This window comes from Macrosteles quadrilineatus, unplaced genomic scaffold (genome assembly GCF_028750875.1).
Source record: "Macrosteles quadrilineatus isolate MER2022 unplaced genomic scaffold, UCM_ALF_1.0 Scaffold_4__1_contigs__length_99947679, whole genome shotgun sequence".
NCBI lineage: Eukaryota > Metazoa > Arthropoda > Insecta > Hemiptera > Cicadellidae > Macrosteles > Macrosteles quadrilineatus.
The window spans coordinates 40,068,008-40,088,587 of record NW_026542597.1 but is presented as its reverse complement, the minus strand read 5'-3'; the positions used below and the strand labels follow the sequence as shown (position 1 = coordinate 40,088,587).

General features: G+C 35.6%; 1 protein-coding gene across 1 annotated transcript in view; it reads right to left on the bottom strand.

The window, feature by feature from the left end:
• Positions 1–618: 618 nt before the first annotated feature.
• The window catches only part of LOC128991520 (sorting nexin-13), a 41,029-nt gene continuing 21,067 nt past the window's right edge, over positions 619–20,580 (bottom strand). The window contains exons 11-20 of the mRNA XM_054414470.1: positions 17,123–17,307; positions 15,897–16,019; positions 15,234–15,426; positions 13,970–14,113; positions 12,995–13,137; positions 12,108–12,329; positions 10,495–10,692; positions 9,475–9,689; positions 8,780–8,892; positions 619–6,646 (exon numbers count right to left, since the gene is read on the bottom strand). Of these exons, the coding sequence (XP_054270445.1) occupies positions 6,414–6,646; positions 8,780–8,892; positions 9,475–9,689; positions 10,495–10,692; positions 12,108–12,329; positions 12,995–13,137; positions 13,970–14,113; positions 15,234–15,426; positions 15,897–16,019; positions 17,123–17,307 (1,769 nt within the window). The 3' untranslated portion in view covers positions 619–6,413. The remainder of the gene's footprint in view (positions 6,647–8,779; positions 8,893–9,474; positions 9,690–10,494; positions 10,693–12,107; positions 12,330–12,994; positions 13,138–13,969; positions 14,114–15,233; positions 15,427–15,896; positions 16,020–17,122; positions 17,308–20,580) is intronic.

Sequence of the window (20,580 nt, the reverse complement as noted above, 5' to 3'; positions counted from 1 at the left end):
GCCATATAGATGTTGGCACTCACCGATATGGTCTTTATCACCATGCAAAATTTGAAAACGAATGATTCAGCCGTCTAGGAGGAGTTTGCGTATTACGAAATGCATAAAAGTCGACGTATAAGAGCTTCGCTCGCTCCGCTCAATAATGTTAGTTTAACCCGTACCTAGGTTTGCTGCTACAGGGAAGGTAATGAATTGTTTTTTATAGTGTAGTTAATGCTAATAGTATAGTATGAAATAAATAGATTTTCTAAATTTGATCAAAATATATTTATAAAAAAGAAAACTACAGTTTACTAAATCTCAATAACAATAACAAGGGAAACATAAATTAACAGTGTTTTGGAATTTTCTTCTTAACGACTAAGCGTATGACAAAATTCTTCAATATACAAAATTATTAGTTTTTTTAAGCCCTACAGAATGGTTTGAAAATAAATCGAAAATTTTTTTCGATTCCCCTCCCCCACCATTTCCATGGTCTCATCATGCTGGTTCACACAAAGAGAATGTTGTTGCAATTTCAACAACATAGAGCACATGTCTATTGCAATGGCAAACAATAGTTTAAGGAGATAAATATAAAATAAAATTTGTAAACAAGTTTTAATTAAATAATATTTATTGCTAACCGTAATGAATTTTTACATTTTCACAATGCGTACAATGTACCTTTATAAAGTACAACAGTTAACAACAAGGAAAGCAATATTGACACTTACGATGCGGAAATGTTGGAAAAGAAGAAGACAAACAAGAGTAAAATATACAATTAATACTCGACAATAAAGAATGTACAATTAAAACTATAAAATATCACAATCTGACTATACCGCTTACTGGTATGATTAACAATAATACACAATATTATGATCATTAAATGAAATTCAAAAACCACAAATAAAAAACAATTGAAACTATAGTTATTATATAAAAAAATTCCCAAGATAAAAATATGTGTAAAGCCTCAAAACATTTTTTCGGATTTGGATGTTAATTAATTGTCATCTAAATGTGTTAAGTACCAGCAAGCTTACTGATAAACTAGAGTTATTTTTTACACTGTTATAAACTAATTTAAAAGGTCCATAAACTTAACATAATTAAAGCGTCAGAGTATAAAATACAAATTTATAAAAATAAATATTTGATTGATAATTACCTACAAATAGAGTTGATTAATTTTAAGAAATGTTGGCATAATGTTTTTTTAGATAGTTGAATAAAATTCATTACGAGAATGTAGCTCTTAAAGTTCAATATCTTTTTACAAACAATATATATTACAAATAATAAGTATATGAATTTGCAATGAACTGTTAACTCGTATCACAGACAAAAAAAAATAAATATAGACTGTCATCAGTGCTGCAGTTTGCTTATGTTACGGCACCCACCGCTAGGAGTGCCGTGTAGTTGCTGTGTAGTTACGGTACACACTGCTGCAGCGTCTGCTGGTATAGGTCGACCGCTTAGAAAAGAACCTGCGCGCTAATGCTAATCGACCTATAGCATACGGCTCCTGCGCTCCTTGCCTGCAGCGGTGTGCGCCGTAACCTCACGGGACTTCTAACGGCAAATCGAGGAGCCTTCCTTTGACAGTCTATATTTATTCTATTTTTCTATGCTCGTATAGTTGTGACATTAAACGTTGAATTAAAAATATATGGGAATAATACTTCATTAGCTGTCTTTGAGATGAAAAATTAACAATAACATCACATCAAATACTTCACTTTTCCCTTCCGACAGTAAAAATATAAGTAGAAAGCTAGACTTAATAAACCAAACAAGCACTTTTGATATTAATATTGTAAATGTGGAGCAATGTTAAAATTTAGGTTTCATTAATAGTTTTATATATTAGATGTGGAATGTGTTTACTATTATGTTTTAAACTTCAATTGAGATAAAACTACAAAGAGTATAATCAGAATGCTTTCACAAATTTTCTATTCACTAATTACTATACTGATATAATATGATTTGCATAAAGACCATAAAGAACAAATTTATATTTAATGTTTATTGAATTGAGAAAATAGTAATTCGTGTTTGGTTCATTGCTGAAAATCAAAATACAATTTAGTTACTTTAATTTGCCCATCCAAATGGCCTTAGGCCTGATGGCAAGATACACCGAACCAAGAAACAAGTAAACAAGTCAGTACTGGACTAAAGTTAGGTGTGTTGCTAGCCTAATAGGCTACTTATTGTCTCAGACTTCGGTATGGGAGAGACAGGTCCAATTCTGGAAAATCTATGGCGTAAACACATGCAAAAAAAGTATAGGGTGCTGTTTAGTGATGAATACTAAACATATAAAATAGAATTCAGACTTTTACATTTACAATGCCTCGTTCCAATATAAGTCTTACGTATGGTAATAAATTGTTGATAGAATAGGCTTTACACAATTTGGCATAATCTAGATTGTCATTTATTAAACTACAAGCATCAAGATTGCCTTCACAAAGCTCAATGAATAGTAACCAATGCAGAAAACTTTAATCAACGCCCAAGTTAATCATTTTAACGGAAAAACTCAATAAACTGAAAAATTAAAACAAAATAGGTTTTATAAACTGCCGAATTAAAATAAACTACACAACAAGCACACCATCAGAAATTGATTTTCTTTTTCTAGGTATTAAATACACTGGTACACTACACGGGGACATTAATTTCTTACATTTGTACACTAGAATACACAATATGAACACATACCAGTTACAGTATACCGCATAGTATATACAGAGTAGACGCTTGTTGGCGATTGTATGAACGTTAAACGCTAACCCATTCAGTCTGTGATTGGTCTCGAGATAGGTCCTGTGGACTGTGAAAGAAGGATTGCTTTAAAACTTATTGCTAACTTAATATGCTGGGCTTGTAAAAAACTTAACTGACTACAAACTATAACGGCCTAATAAAATACTTATGTATCAAGAAAAACAAAAATGTACAATAACTAACAAGGACGGAATTTTTTTAATATCAAAAGTATCTGTTTGATAGAACCAGTGATGTTGGATGATTGTTAGCATTCAGCGAGAGTATCTGTATAATGATGTAGCAAACTAGGGGCAAAAATAAGAAAGAAGTTATCTATAACTAAACAAAATAATCTTATCTGTATCTAAATGATTTAAATATTAAAATTAAATCAAAATATTTTCTGTCTATTTATATTACAACAATAATAGTAGTATAATGGAATACACCAACCAAAAAATATAATTATCACAATACAAAGAAACTTTTGACAGTTTTGTGTGTTTTTTTTTTTACAGTTAATCTAATAAATATTGATAAATAAGAACAGAAAATAAATCTAAGAATATATTTAAGTATGAAAATTATTTAAATCCACAAAACTGAAAAATCCAATCCTCTTATCAAAATAAATTAAACATAGAGGGTCATATAAATTTATTGTTGTATCTCTGTCCACAGCTAGGAGGCCTACCATTCATTACTTAATGTGTTCCACACTTTAAGCTAATGCTATTCTGATGTGACAATTTGATTGTAGAAACCTGACTATTGTCTATCACTTGAGTATGGGATGGGGCCATACACATTTTTCTACAAAAGTAAAAAATGTATGATGTAATTTCTTTTATTTTGATTGTGTCACTAAGCAAATAATGTTATCATGACAGAACTGGGCCATGGTCAGATGGCCAAAAGGGCGGATATCAGGAGGAGAAAAAACCTTTGGAGGATATAAGTAAGAAAAAAACCAAGAATTTGGCATAGTGAAATTAACTGGTAAAACCAGTTTTGGTGCCATTAATGTTGTTTGGATTAAGGACAAAAGGGTTTCACAGACAGCCAAGTACTGAATTTAATTGCTCAAACACTCAGAAATCTCCGTTAGCGCATGAAGATACCGACTGTTAAAGCATTGTCTGCGATCGTGAACGATCTCCTACGGCAATTTCAAAATCGAGAACATTTTTTGTGACCACGCCAAATTTGTGAGCATCTTCCATGGCCACAGCAACATCATCGTCAACCTCGATTGCGGCATAACATAAAAATCCCCAACAATCTAAAAAAAATATAAATTTTCAGCATCACAGCAATTAATTTCTGCAATCGATGAAATTAACACTCGGCTTGACTCCTACTAATCATTATTTTTCCGCCCAAATAGATTCTTCGGTACATCTGTTGGCCCGATCCGACCAAAAAATACCAGGGGACTCGCGGAGCATTAGTAAAAGGTACACGTGGTGACCACAAAATCCAGGTTTTGCTGCCGGAAAAATTGTGTGACCACCTTGCGAAGTAGACGGCTGGACACTAGGTCGGATATACTGAGGAGTCAGTTATGCCCAGGTCGGATATGAGGGTTTCTATAGTATTATGAATTTGCTAGAAAATAAATCTTCGACTACAGAGATTTGTTTAAAACCGACAAAAGAAAGTTTTTGTGAGAAAATTAGAAAATAATCAGACAATAAGCAACCAGAACAGAGATCTGAACGAGTCAATGCAGGTTTTTATGATATAGCTTTACTTTGAAGTTTCAAACATTTTATGTGCTACAAACTAGATTCTATGATGATTTTGGACTTCAAGTTAACCATGCCAGTAGCTCACTAAAAAACTTTAAGAATTGAAGAATGTCTATATTCATATATTCAGTACATTGAATTTGAGATGTATTGGTTTTATTTTCTTTAAAATATGATCACAGACATTTTTATGACCTCTGAAAAAAGGGATAAAAAGGAGCAAGAGGTTAGATTCATGACTAATTTTCCCAAATCAATCAATATTCAACAAAATCCTAAGATGGAATGTGACAATAGTAATATTGAATGTTTGATTTATTATAATCGAGAGGGCATACAAAAGCGTTGCAATGTTTATGCATAGAAGTGAAATTAAAATAATGTTTTGTGTATGACCTCAAGAGACAAAAACCAATTGTTAACCTAGCCTAACCCTATCAATACATAGGAAGTCCTTACAAACAAATGACAATAGAACAGTCACAGCACATAGTCTTCGTTGTTTTACTGTTTTGCCAACCAAACTCGTGTTTACAAAACAACATAACCGTAGAAATCATACTTTTTTGAAACTGAAGAATTCTTTAGAGTAAACAAACGTGCATTTAGTTAACTGTAAGCAATATTATTCTATTGCAAATGCAATAAATGTGATATATTTCAACAAAACCTTTTTTTTTATTTTTTTAGGATTTAAAGGCAAATAAGACAAAATAAGTCTAAAACATTATTTAGTAGATTAAATAATTTTCTCATGAAACCGACCCTGACATCAACTGCTATTTGTTCTGCAAAAAATATTAATGTAAAATATATTTGCTCACAAAACATAAAAAATAAAGCTCTGATATTTTGCATTAATATTTTATAATATCTCTTGAGACTGAAATATACTTTACCTAAAGAACGCAATTAATTATAACATAACTAAGATGTTTTGCAGGGTTACATGGTAAAAGTTATTGAAGACAATATTGTAAATTAAATAGAATATATCTGAACTTGTGCTTCATACCAGATCTGAGGAATCTTATTAAGAGGGTAAAGCACTTGTAAATATACCCGAATGTTTGTGATGATTTATGTTGTGGTACAAACAAAAATAAATGAATGAGATTGATTAGGTAAATAAACATTTACATTTTGGTCGAATTACAAAAATATTTGCTGTTCACAAAAGCTGTATGGCGTATGTTGATATAAAAATAAGAATACATTGCAATATTGGTAAAAAATTAACATTACCATTACTGATATGAACATGGCTTGCATATTTGAATGGCGTTTAGTTTGGACTTAGCCTGTTTTAAAATAAAAACAATACAATTCAGGTACCATATGGTAACTCTTAACACATTCACCATGTTTCTTGGAATGTTTAAGTAAAATGCTCAAACTATTAGTGACTATTCACTTTTGAAATACTTCAATTGAATGAAAAAGTAGACCTGTAAATTTTTGAACAAAACAACACTATTCCTAACAAGTTTTTAAACTATTCAAATGCTCCTTAACGAAATCATTATTGTTCAGTTCCCCAAGTACACTTAAAAAAATGTTGACTAATAAAACAACTTATTATAATTAAATAGAAGTAGTTTCTCTTCCAGTTAATTCATAACGATATTTGGTCGTGAATTAATTAAATTTTTAACCACCCCATGAAACTAACACACAGAAGAAGCTTAACGAGTTTTTGTTATCTCCCCTGATAATATCCTAAAACAAGCATATGAGTGGTTTTGCATATGCATTCAAAAAGGTATTTCAATAGTGAATAGCCACCACATACAAATTACTCGCCGAGATATTTTTCACACCTGAAAAATACATAAAAAATATATATGTAGACTATGAAACATGTCCAGCCTAGAGTAGGAACGGTGATCACCGGCGCGCGCCAGCTCGAGCGAGGTTATTCTTGACGACGCGTGGCGACCGGGAGTGGAGCCGTGTGAAGATGGCTTCTAGTGGGTGGTCGTGGGAGAACAGTGTCGTCAGCACACCCTCCAGCAACACATAGAGCAGACGACGGTTGAGCACTCGATGCTGGAACAGCTGGAATACTGAGAGCAGTCCGCGGCGAGACGTCTCACTGCCCAGTATGTGCTTCAGCTCGTCTGGAACAAAAGAACAGCTACATACTTGGATGGGCTGGTATAAATAACTATATTCATATTCTCTACTCAGGCAAGCTGATTCTTGAACTAGGATATAATTATTGAATTAGATTAGATTTACTATCATCCCAACACATCGGAACGCATTGTTTGGGCCAAATAATGAAATGAGATGCCACGTATAGCTTTTTTGCGAATTTCCCATATAGGGATTAAGCTATTACCGTTGGATAGACCCGGGACCAATTTACTTTTTAGTTTTGAGTTCCCCAGAGGCCAAAAACATCCTCCGTTCAAATTCATATATATATATATGTGTCCATTGTCGCGATAAATCGAGCAAAAATGATCTGATTTCGATGAAATTTGGTACAAACGTGTAAACTTACCTTTTTTCGAAAGAGTTCGTGAACCAGCATGATTGGACAATGGTAACAGGGTTTAAGGGGGTTAAAGCCTCGTTCACACGGGGCGAGTTTACAAGCTACTCGCCAGCGTGTAAGGAGCCGGCAAGTTGGAGAGTGCGCTTGTAGTCGTTCAATCGATGCTTTTTCCACTCGCTTAGTAGCTGGCTTGAACTACCATATATTCCATATAATATTCCTCCGAAATATTTGAATAATGCGCACAAGCACAAGCAACTGTGTTCACACTGGGCTACTTTACACGCCTACTCGCTCAAAAGCTGGCGAGTTGGCGTGTAAAGTAGCGGCAGCTTCAACTTTTTCCAGAGCTTTTTTACAAGCAGCTTTTGAGCGAGTACGTCGTTCACACTGAGCTATTTTACTAGCTGCATGTAAAAAATCCGGCTTGTAGCTTGTAAACTCGCCCCGTGTGAGAGGGGCTTAAAATTAGTTTTTCCTATTTTTTACCCTAAAAACACATTATTTCACAATTTCCTTTCAAACTATATTGTAGAGCTTAAAAAAAGAAATAATTTTGAATATTGGAGCGTTGTTGTATGTCTAACAGTTACGGAGATAATTCAAATACCCCCGCCGCAGAAATCCTGCAGACTAAGCGAATTTCCATTTGCCTGAACTGATTTTAAATTAAATCTATTTAAATAACATACCTAAGTACCTAGGTGATGATGCTACAGGGAGGCTAATGTATGTTTTTAATCAAATATTAGTATAAAATAAATACAAACAAAACGAAAGGAGATTAATCTTCTTTGAGAACAAGATATTAAGAAAGACTTTTGGCCCTATAAAAGAAAATGAAATATGGCGGATAAGGAAAAACAGAGAACTACGAGAACTTTACAAAGACCCAGATATAGTAGCTATTGTTAAGAGCCGAAGATTGAGGTGGGCAGGACACATAGCGAGAAGAGAAGAAAACAGTCTCCTGAAGATAGCTACAAATGGACGACAACGAGGGACCCGACCACTAGGAAGACCCAAACTACGATGGGGAGACCAGGTGCGGAAAGACCTTCAGCGCATGGGGACATCAATTGACCAAGCAGCAGACAGAAAACACTGGAGGCAACTTGTTGGCGACATCAAAAACCAACTTAGGTTTGAATGGCCAAGGAGGTAAGGTAAGTATAAAATAAATAAATTTGCCAAGTTTGATTAAAATATTTCCATAAACAAGCAAACTACAACATTTTACATTATTCTCAATAAGAATAAGAATAACATGGGAATTTTAAATTTGCAATTATTTAAATTTTTTCCACAACCAATAATTGTACAAAAAGACTTTGGTATACTAAATTATTTGTTTAAGCTCTTTAAAATAGTCTAGAGATAAATTTGGAAATTTTGCGTTTTGAGGGTCAAAAATTATAAAAACCAATTTTTAACACATAAAAACCCCCTGTAAAACCCTTTTCCCACGGTCCCATCATGTTGGTTTGCAAACTCATACAAGTTTAACTCGCCTTACACCTTCAAACCAAATTTCATCAACATCGGACAAAAATTCTTCAAGTTATTGCTTTCACAAACGTATATAAATCTATATATACAAATTTGAACAAATGGTGTTTTTGGCCTCTAGGGACATCAAAATGAAAAAGTATATCTATTATATAAATATATAGCCCTAATCTTATATATTTTAAAAAAAGGCAAGTGGCCGAATGGGAATGATTTAATTGCAAGTTTTGACTGGACGTACCAGAAAGGCTGGAGAGTAGAGCTATCTTGGCAGCAACTCTCGTCCTAGCTCTGGTCATCTCATCTCTCGGTAGCTTCGGCTCAGCCTTGAGACCATGTGGCCAATAGGAATGTCTGCAACATAACACATTGGGTTGTGCTAGTTAAGTTAAGTATCTACAACAAAGTCAGTATCTAGATTCAAAATCCACTAGAACATTCAAATTTTTTAATGAAAAATATTGTTTAAAAATTGTTTGACTGTGCTTGTAAAAATGTATTGTAGCCCAGGTTCACGTGCTACCAAAGAATTTTATCTAACACACTGTTCACATGAGGGCGTTAGACCAGCCAAACGCGCGTTAGTCAAGTACCCAGGAACAAATGAACAAACCTTGCCAAAATGTGACATTTGTAGTTTTCACTTCAAACGCTACGTTTGCAGTTGCACTGGAGTAGTGACTGGTTCAACTAACGCCGCGTCTACCACTGTCATGTGTATGGTTTCACATTTTGCTAACGTCCGCTCAACGCGGCGTCTAACGTCCTCATAGGAACAAGCTGTAATAGATAGTGCTGTGACCTGTTAGTTCAGAGCTCACTTTACGCTGTAGGTCTACCTATCAATAAAAAAAGAAAAAAAGGCAGGTCTCAAAATGAGAAGAACTGTCTCTTAATTGGAAAACTTCATCCTTAAAAAGCCATTCCACAACTCACTTGAAAGAGCGCAGGTAGTCAGCAACTTGATGAGGACTGGTGAGAGCGAACACGTAGTCCACGATACGTCTGTTGACTATGTCGCCAAACATGGTTCTCACGATCTGCCGCAACAATGTGACAATGCGACGACGCAGCCACTGGTTACGACTCTTCAACTCAAACACTTCCGTCATCATCAGCAACATGATGCGGAGGGGAATGTTGTCGTCAGTCTGGAAAATAACATATTCTATAAAATCTTACGTGTTCCGCTGATTGTTTTTACAATCGGTTTGCTTACTGAAGCAAATTATAACAAAGGGATCAGGTATATTTATTTATTTACTATGCTCAGTGCCTCTATTTAACATATAAGTATTTGACCTATACTAGAACTTATACATTTTAATGATTACAAAATAGTAAGAAATGGATAATTTAATCCTATTAATCAACATTTCTCTTGATGGAATGGCCTTGAGATCGTCTAAATGAAACTAATATAAGTTTATATTACTTGGTTGCTGCCAAAACGATCCTTGGTATTACAAGGCCACAGCTGTTTCATGCTGTCAAAAATGGAGCACAACTTCAGGTCAAGAATGTCTTGCTAATGATCCGTCATATGGAGTTCTATTTGAACTAAACAGAAAATACATTAAGCGATCAAAACACTCAAGACAATACATTTAATGTATTTTCTGTTTGATTAAAATTTTTTGAAGAACTGCACACAAGGGATCATCAGAAAGACATTCGTAGTCTCAAGATGTGCTCCAATTTTTGACAGTACGAAACAGCTGTACTCGATGCACTTCCAGGGATCGTTTTGACAGCAACCAGGTAATCTAAACCTATATTAGTTCAACTTAAGAACAAAATAGAAATAAAGATACTCTAATGAAAATGATAACCCTACGTAACCGGAAATAATCTTAACATTGGACGATGATATTTTTCAAACCATTTAAAAATCCAAAGTGTAAAGGTCAAAATATAAAGGCGACACTGGTTGAAAATGATTTAAAAATCCTCTACCTCAATGTCTAAAGAAGCGCCCACTTTGCAGGACTCTGCGTCAATGCTGTCGTCCCTGGAAGGCTTGACTCCGCTGTACTGCAGCACCTTGCTGAGGCCATCCATCACTCCATCCACAGTGCTGAGGAGATTATCAGGTAGAGTGCGGACAGTCTGGCCAACCACAGCCTTCAATGGGTTCACTAGCAGGTTGTCCAACTGTGCAACAATGTAATAATATCAACTGTAGGGATCTGCGGGTACTCAATATTTTTGGGTAGGGCCAGCAGTGGGGAGACGATGATGGTGATTCTACGACACGACCGCAGAAGCTCTTTTACGTTTCTACCAAGACCCAGTCATTTAACCCTCATTTTAAGTGTTTAGTTTATGTTGGTGACATTAAGCGCTAGTGTCGACAAAACCTTTTTTCTATTATTTAAGGATTAATTTCATGATTTACTTTTTGGTTAAATAACTAGGGAACAAATTATTGCTTATGATTTGATCGTATATTTGGCTAAACAAGGTTCTAATAACTGAAATAACAAGAAAAAAATTGTAAACAAAAACAAGGTCCTAGCAGCACCTTACTAGCTAACAATAAAATTGTCTTTAGCTGATAGTTTTTCAAGATAGTTTTTGTGCCGTGAGATTACAATGAGAGGCTATAAATAATCATCCTGTCTTGTAACAAAATGGTTGCTAGTATCTTTAATTTTGACAAAAAGTTTTGTACTGTATTGCAATAGATTTGGAAAGCACCAACTAATATTACAGTACTAAAGTTATTAAAATAAGAATTTTTATTGACTCTTGCCAACAACTATACCATCCCATGGAAAGTATTTGACTTAATCAAAATTCATGTTTTCGGCCCCTGGACTATATTGTTAAGGTAGTTGATAGGTTTTTTACATACCTCAGTCAAATAGTCCAAAAATGGTATTGCTCAACAGCTTACATGTTTCGTTGCGAAGACAACATTATCAAAGCTTGCAACTCGTCAAAAACACATTTAAAACACGAACACGAACACAGAAGACATTAATACGGTACGAATACACAATTGACATTTAGATAGCGCCTGACCAAATCAGTATTATGATAGCGCTATCTAAATGTCAATTGTGTATTCGTACCGTATTAATGTCTTCTGTGTTCGTGTTTGTGTTTTAAATGTGTTTTTGACGAGTTGCAAGCTTTGATAATGTTGTCTTCGCAACGAAACATGTAAGCTGTTGAGCAATACCATTTTTGGACTATTTGACTGAGGTATGTAAAAAACCTATTATTGTATTTGACTTAACAGTGTTTTGTGTATACTTGTGAACTTTCTACGAATACGAAAAAAGGAGATAAGTGTAGTTATTTTAAAAATAATGCAAGTACGACTTCAAAATAATGATTATATTATTTTAAATTAATAGAAGTTCATTTTGTTGCATTTTTAGGGATTGCCCATTTTAACCAACCTTTTGAGCTATCCGACCTAGGTCCGGTCCCATCAGGGTCGGTTAAGAGGGGGTCTACTGTACTTTTGTTCATAACAAAACCATTCATTCTGTGATCAGTAACTGGGTTTTAAACGCATAAACTACCACTGTGAGACACAACAGTTCGACATAACTTACCGTCTTGACAATCTGGCCGCCTGAGACTCCCTTGTCGTAGTCGCCGGGCTCAAGGAACGTCAACAGCAACGCACGCAGACTCGGGTGCGAGGCTAGAACACTGGAGTGCAGCAGTGTCTGCAAATAGTCATTGAGCATCTTCATCCGGCGTTCCAGCACTCGACGATCCATATTGTGAAATGTCTTTTTGCCAGGGAACTGGAGCTTTCCCAGATCTGCGTACTGCGGGAAACAATATGGGACTGTTACAAAAGAGGTGTATGGATATGTATGGAGCTACACATAAAAAATTAATAGAGGATATTTAATAAATAAAATGAGATAAACATGTTTGTTTTTTACTAATCAATACAAGAAAGTTTGAGGAGTACCCCCCGAGAGAAGAGCCTGGAGCAATAAATCAAGGAAAGAAGCCTTATAACAGTTTGAAAGACTGAATTCATGAAGACCCAAGTTGAAGAGGTAAAGTAAGGTACCACATTTTTCATCTAATGCCATTAAGTATCACTAGTAGGTAGGGAAGTAAGTAACACTATGATTTAACATTTTAAAATTTGTGATGGGATTTAAAAGTAAAGCAGTAATATTACATAATACTTATTCAGTACTTAGATAACATTAATAAAAAAAATTCAACTGTCTATCACACTGTCTTTGCATGCAAAATTAAGAAATGAAAATACCCAATTCAAGATGGTGAATTTTGAGGTGTGAAACATAAATATTTCCTATCCAAAACTAATACCTTTGTTGAAAAATCTAGGATCAATCTGTGACCGGCTAATATTATTTCCTAGCTATTTTGATAAATCCGTTCCGGTAAATGAGAAGTATTTGAATGTTAAGTTTGAGGTAATTTAATTTTCAAGTTAGTTTATCAAACCAACCTTATCTCTGACTTTCTGATGGAGTTCATAGAAGTCTGAGTAGCGTCTGTATATGTGCCAGGTTTCCTTGCTGCCAGAGTCGTATTTCTTGGTGACAGACATCGCATAGATCCCAAACGTCTTCCCCTTTTCATTGACTACCCCTAAAAAAGATTCAAACTTAAATGACCTTAATTGGATTAAATGAAGTTTAAGAGTCAAATGTAAGTAGCCTTAAATAAATCTAACCATGTAAATGTTCCAGCCAATGTGGTTTTTAATAATCAATAAATCTCCTCTAATTTTAAAAACTGTTTATAACCTTTAAAGCAAGACTTAATTCTGGCATTCCTAGTGTACATATTTTCCTGCAGTTTCAGAATCATCAGATCTGGCTAGATGAGTTTCCTGGACCAGATCAAATTTCTTTTCTTACCTAAGAGTCTAAACCAATTTTCGTCAACAATACTGACTAGTTTTTTTGCAAGTGGAACAATTTTAAAGCTAGAAACATGTAAAAGATCAAAACTCTTACACGAAAAAATAAAACAAACATTGATGTCATACTAAATAGTCTTGAGGACAGCTAACCAATTTACCGAAAGTGAAGGTAACAGACTAGAGGCCAGGCTAATAAAATAACTCCATGTCCAGTGAACTGCCACCATTACGATCAGGATCAGATTATTTATTTTGACGTTTTGAATTGTAGCAAGCTTTGATAATGTTGCATTTCCAGTAAAACTATTCGCCATTATTTTTAAAAAGATAGGAACACAGTAGGAAGAAAAAAGCATATTTTGTCATTAGAGGACGCACCCTAGACAATCTGTAAAATGTGATTCTTCACTTTGTTCAACTATACACACTTACAAATCCACCAATTGTACAAGTTGTCTCTAGCCAGTTGTTTGTTCATATCATCAACACAAGCTGCTATTATATCTATCCAGATTCTGTATCTCAAGAAACTGAGTTATATGTGGTGAGACATACCAGTTTCAATAATCTCCGCAGACAGCATGTAAGGACCCTTACAGTCAGTGTTCTGTGTAGTCAGTGCACTGTGGGTGGGACTGGCTGGAGTAACATTGACCACAGCTTGTAGATGGTTGCTGCCTTCAACACTGTCTCCAGAACCTGTCATCACGAGAAAAACCTAATGCTGCTGCAAATTACTCAAAACCCACATTATGCCTGGCAAAAAACATGACTCTCAAATCTTGAAACCTTTAAAATTAATTGTTGATGTGTTAACAAAACAGTTCCGACTTGTACTTACAAACAAAAACTTCTCAGAATGCAAGTTGAAAATCCATCAATCAAGAAGCTTACACTCCAAAGAAATTAGAATTTTGTGGCATCACTCCATATTACTATTGCATTCAATGATAATGATGAAACAATTAGTTGTATCATTGAAAAATAGTAGTAATAGAAGATAAAAAACATGAAACAAATCAAAAGCAAGTAAATGAATCATAAAATTGATAGGGCAATCTATCTACTGGGACGGGTGGCGTCGTCCTGTAATCCAACTACTAGGAGGTCACGAATTGTGGATATTTATAGGGATGCACTGTGGATGAGATACTCCCTGGTGTGGATTAACGTCCGCACTAGTGAGTACTACGACTATCCGCAGTACTATCCTAATAATTAGACCAATTCGTTAATTACAAGGAAAAAATGTGGATCGGATTCCACAATAAACTGTAGGTCCGTTAGTTGCCATTAGCTGTATGGGCTATTAATTAACAGCTGTGTCTAAGGAACATGTTGGCCTTAGTCACTAACAAGACTACAAGATCGCGCCACTCATCCTACACTCATCCTTCACTCATATTTGGGTTAAAATACGCACATAGTGGCGTCCCCATCTTAAATCATTGATAATTGAATTGAATATCACAAGTGCCTAACAGTTATAGTTTCACTGCTCTAACAATTACTACACATCCACGCACCAAACCCAGTACAGCTTAAGATAATTAATGTCATATTAATGTTGTTTTAATTTAGATAAGGTGAGAAATCTCATACTGTAGCTTCATGTGGCAGAGGACCACAATCACAGACAGAGCTCTCCTAACCTAAAAGACCTTTCTTTTTTTCTAGAAAGATGTTTCTACAATGGATTCTGAACCAATCTGGGTTACGGAATTACGACAAAACATATTGTCAAATATCATTGGTGGGATTTTAAAGTCATTTTGGTTTCCAGGACAGCCCCCTTCAACAGATACAAGAAAAGTGGTACCTTCTCTGTGGTCCAAGGTCAGAGTCAGTGAAGACAGACTGGCTGTCTCAGATGTAGAGCCTAGACTGAGCTCGTCTACACTCCCCGTATCCTCATCGTCACTCTTCAGCGGCTCCTTTAGTAGCTCAAGCTCGGCCAATAGCTTCACATACGCTACGTTGTTGCGGAACCCATTCAGAAATTTCTCTTCAGTCTGAGGCACAGAAATAAATACCTTACAAACTGTATGCAAGTATAACATTAATGATTAAAGTTAATTAAACCAATCTCATGTTAAATAATGATTTAATTTGGTAAGTAAAACACAAATGACAATACCCAAACTCATTTAGTACAAGGAGACGTTCTAACATGCTTGAATGGCTCCACCATATGACATTTTAACTGACAGTTTTCTTAAATCAAAGTTTGTGTAGAATAACTTTCTTATTACGCATGGTATATTTTGTTTTGTAAAAGAGTTACGATGGCAGCACTAAATGATGATAAGATGGTCCAAGCGATGTTAAAGTTCCTTGGTTGGCTTCCTGAAACACATCATTGTGGGCAGTTTGCCATTCAATTGTAGAAAATTTGCAGAAAATACAGAAATTTTTATTTTAAAACTTTAATTTTTTCTATAAATTATTTTTTAATTCTTTATCTTAAATGCGCACCACTGACCTGTAATTTCTCGTAAACCGCCGCTTGAACTTCGTCAAACCACGTCTCTACTGGAGTCTCTGTTCTTATCCTTAGCAGTAACCTCTTGACTAGAGACTCTTCTATCCTAAGTCTAGGTGAGGCCTAGGGAGTAAAAAAAAACAAACATAACAACTCGAGGGAAAGAAAAAAATAATATGTTTAAAAAAATATTTGGAAATGTTTTTGTAAAAACTAAAAATATAAGATTTTTAGTAAAACAACATAAAGGTCACACAGCTCACCAACCTTAACTTAGTTCAATTTTGCCAAGATAAAATAAACGACTACATTTTATGAATAATGCACTTTTAAACTGATGATGAGACCAATAAATTTAAATTTAAACATGCCATCACCTAGTTAATGTGACGGAATTACTTTCCTGGCCCACAATTATTCTTCTTTGTCTCATTGAGAAAAGAACCTGATAGTTCTTGTTAAAAAAATAATAAAAGTCGATTCAGACACACCACTTCCGGCACATCACAGTTCAGTCACTTCAGTCAAAAAATGTATTCATTAATGTATTTTCTTTTACCCTTTCTACACTCATCCGACACAGGTCCGTCAGTCGCTCTGCCATCGTCCATTAGTCGATTTCAGATTTCTTCCCACTGATATTTTGGGATTGTTCAGACGCCTTGTTTGTTCACGGTCATGCGATGTATGTGTTAGACATTAAAAATAGTGTTTTTGTTTAAAAAAAAATGTGTTCATATTTCAAGTACTATTTGTAACAATCATCAAGAAGGATGATGAAATATTGTTAGAATATGGAGTTTATAAAAAAATTCTTGACTGTAACATCACTGTAGACGTGACAGAAGGCCGACTAAAAAACAACGGACGGACATTTGACTGAGGAACTGCGGACACAATTGTTACAATTGATTGATTGTTATTATATTTACAGATTTTATTTTTGATCATTGACATGTAAATTGTTAATTTATTTATTTTAGAGTTAATTATGTTAACTGTTGTATTTTAAAGAGTGATTGCTACTCACTTGGTGCATTCTTGCTATTAGGCCTACTCTAACAGGAAATTAACTGTATGTAGTATTAAAAAAAAAAAATTGACGATGTCTATTGTAATACTTGTATTGCTTAGTGACGAATAAAGATCTTGAATCTTGAATCTTGAATACTGAACTGTGACTGGACTGATGTGTGTAAATTGACCTTAATACTAGTGAATTGTACCTTCTCAGACAGATACTGTTCAAAGATGCTGTAAGCTGCCTCTCGTATCCTGTCCAGGACCTGTTGTGGTGTTGATGTGTGCTCCAGGGCGGCCAACACGTCTACACCAACGTCCTGCTCTGACGGAGACCTGAGCTTCTGCAGCGCCAGGTCTGACATCTGCTGTTCCACTGATACTCGCCATCCTGCGTACATGGCAACTCATAGACAGGACAGAACTAGACAGACCATTCCCATGTTAAAGCTGTAGCTAGTTTTAAAATGAAAATGAACATAGTTTAATTGATCTACCGACAAAGTGGTGATTTCAATCACTGATTTATCAAAAACAAAAACGTTTTATTTTAACCAAACCAAATTGAAAGGATAACCTGTTGTAATCTAGAGCATCTATTATGCCACATCAATTGTAAAAGAATACAAATAAACGGTATTAATAGGCTAATATGACGCATACTTTCTCCCATTGGCTTGTATGGGTAAGCGGTAGGAGTAACTATTATAGGGAAAATGTCAACAGTTGCAATATTTTGAATCGTAATTGTTTAGCAATGGGGGTGGCTGCATTATTATGTTTAGAATTATAAGGACCATAACAGACAAATTTTAATCAGATTCAAGTTTTTTCAAAAAATGAATTTTTCCATTTTTTTATTGGTTTTTGCAGGAAAATAACATAAGTTGCAATAACTTTTGAACCGTAATTTTTACAGCAATGCGAGGTTGCACTATTTTGTTAATAATTAAGGGACCATAACTGTACCATATTCTGATAATTTGTACCATAATGTTACAATAGTTTGACACTCATACCATCATGTAACCACAATTTCTGTTTAGGTTGGCAATATGCAAAATCAGGCGATATTTCTAATAAAACAGCTCATGGCTATTTCCCGTGACGTCATATCACGCCACCATCACACCACCTTTCCGAACAAGCCTAAATCCCCTCTCCTCACGTCAGTCCACACCATGTATTAGTCCCGTCAACACCGTATACCCTTTGCGGCCCTCTGAGCCCTTTTAAAATGTAACAAGTTTATTTATTACAACACCCCATCCCTGATCCCAAACGTACAGTACGATGCCGACGTACCGTACAACTGGCGACGAGGAACACGGAATATTATCGCGTTTTAAAACTTAAATTCGCGAACAAAGTGACAGTGCAAGTGAACAAAGTGACAGTGCAAGTGAACAAAGTGACAAGTGAACGTGAAGAAACGGTCGACGAACGTCAAACAACCGCGAATATTGACTCAGACTCATATTCTTGGCGGAAACGTTTTCGTGAGTGTAGAAAGGTACACCTAACATAACGTTATTCTTTGTTTTATGGACGTAATATTAAAGTTAATTAAGTGTAAAAAAGGCACTTATGCCGTTGACTGAAAGTTATTTCGAGCAATTCGGACAGTTAGCGGAAACGTATTTTTCCACCAACATGGCAACAATTGGTAATATCGGTCCTTTTGACAGCGCCGAAGAAACTTGGCAATCGTATACAGAGCGATTTGAACTTTTTGTAGACTGCAACGGGATTAATGCCACAAAGAAAGCGAGCACACTACTAACGGTAATGGGAGTCAGGACGTATAAATTGTTAAAGGACTTAATCACACCTGATAAACCTTCGTCCAAGACGTACGAGGAAATTGTAGACACGGTCGGTAAACATTTACACCCGAAACCGTCGTTTATTACAGAACGTTTTAAATTCAGCCGCAGACATCAGTTAGAACACGAAACAGTGAGTGATTATATCGTACAACTTAAGCAGCTATCGCAACATTGTGAGTTTGGGGACAAGCTTCCAGACCATCTACGCGACAGACTGGTATCAGGCCTCAAGAACCACCACATCCAGAGACGACTGCTGGGGGAGGATAACCTGACCTACGACAAGGCAGTACAGCTGGCAACGTCAATGGAGTTCGCCGAGAAAGGAGCAGCCCAGATGACGCTTAATCCAGGAGGACGACTTCAGCGCCTCAGCCAGACGACAAGGACAGCACCGAGCGGAAGCGGGGGAAAATTCGCAGCCAACAGAGGTTCGGCAACGTCACAGCCCCGGGAGTGCAACTGCTGTGGAAAGAACAATCACAATACTCTGCAATGTCGGTATCGTGAGTACAATTGCAATTTCTGTAAGAAGAAAGGACATCTTGAAAAAGCTTGTAGATCTAAGAGTAGAAGTGCAAATAGGCCCCATTTTAGTAAACAGTATAATGATGTATCTAAGACTAATGGACAGTCTAGGGGAGGAAATAAGTCGTATTTTAATTCAAAGTACAGTAATGCTAATGCTAGGCAACATTATGTAACAGAAAATGTCCCTGAACAAAGTGTAGACGAAGACACGGTATATGACATATCTAACTTATTTCAGGTACAGGGAGTAGAAGTTAGGAAAAAAGTAGAACCAATTAGAGTGCAATTAGAGGTAGAGAGCAAAAAGATCCTATTTGAAATTGATACCGGAGCTTGTGTGTCAGTTATATCTGAAAAAGATTACAAAGTAAAGTTAAGTCACGTAAAGTTACTACCAACAAGCTTAGTTCTTAGTTCGTACACACACGAAAAGATCGTACCTATCGGTAAACTATGTGTAAATGTAAAACATGAAGGTATTTGTAAACAATTAGAGCTGTATGTTGTCCCTAACGGTGCAAACCCATTGTTAGGTAGGGATTGGATGAAAGCACTGCAGCTAGTTGTTAGTATCAAAAACAGTAGTAAAGTAAACAATGTTCAATCATCTGTGGATGACAGCTCAGTTGGTACACCTGTCAGCTGTTCTGCTAGCAGAATGGTCGACACTAGCGCGCCGACTGAGGTGGCCGACACCGCAGTTACCAATGTAAACAAACAAACAAATGTCACAGTACATCAGCAGGGCAAGCAGCTAGTTAAACAGTTGTATGAGGAATTCCCTGATGTTTTCACAGACAAGCTAGGTTGTTTTAAGGGAGAACCAGTCAAACTTAAACTAAAACCTAATGCAACCCCTAAATATCATAAGCCAAGGACCTTACCTTTCACACTTAAAAATAAAGTAGAAGCAGAACTAGCACGTTTAGAAGCTGAGAGTATTATTTCACCAGTAAATTCAAGCCAATGGGCTACCCCTGTAGTACCAGTTTTGAAAACAAATGGTCAGTTAAGATTGTGTGGAGACTATAAAGTAACGCTAAATCCTTTCTTAGAGATAGACAGACACCCTTTACCTAAGATTGAAGAATTGTTCTCCAGTTTGTAAAATGGAGACAGGTTCTCTAAAATAGATTTGTCACAAGCATATCAACAACTAAGACTAGATGATGAAAGTAAAAAGTTATGTACAATTAGCACCCATAAGGGCTTGTTTGAGTACAATAGATTATGTTATGGCATATCATCTGCTCCTGGTATTTTTCAGCGCACAATGGAGCAAACCTTACAAGGAATACCAGGTG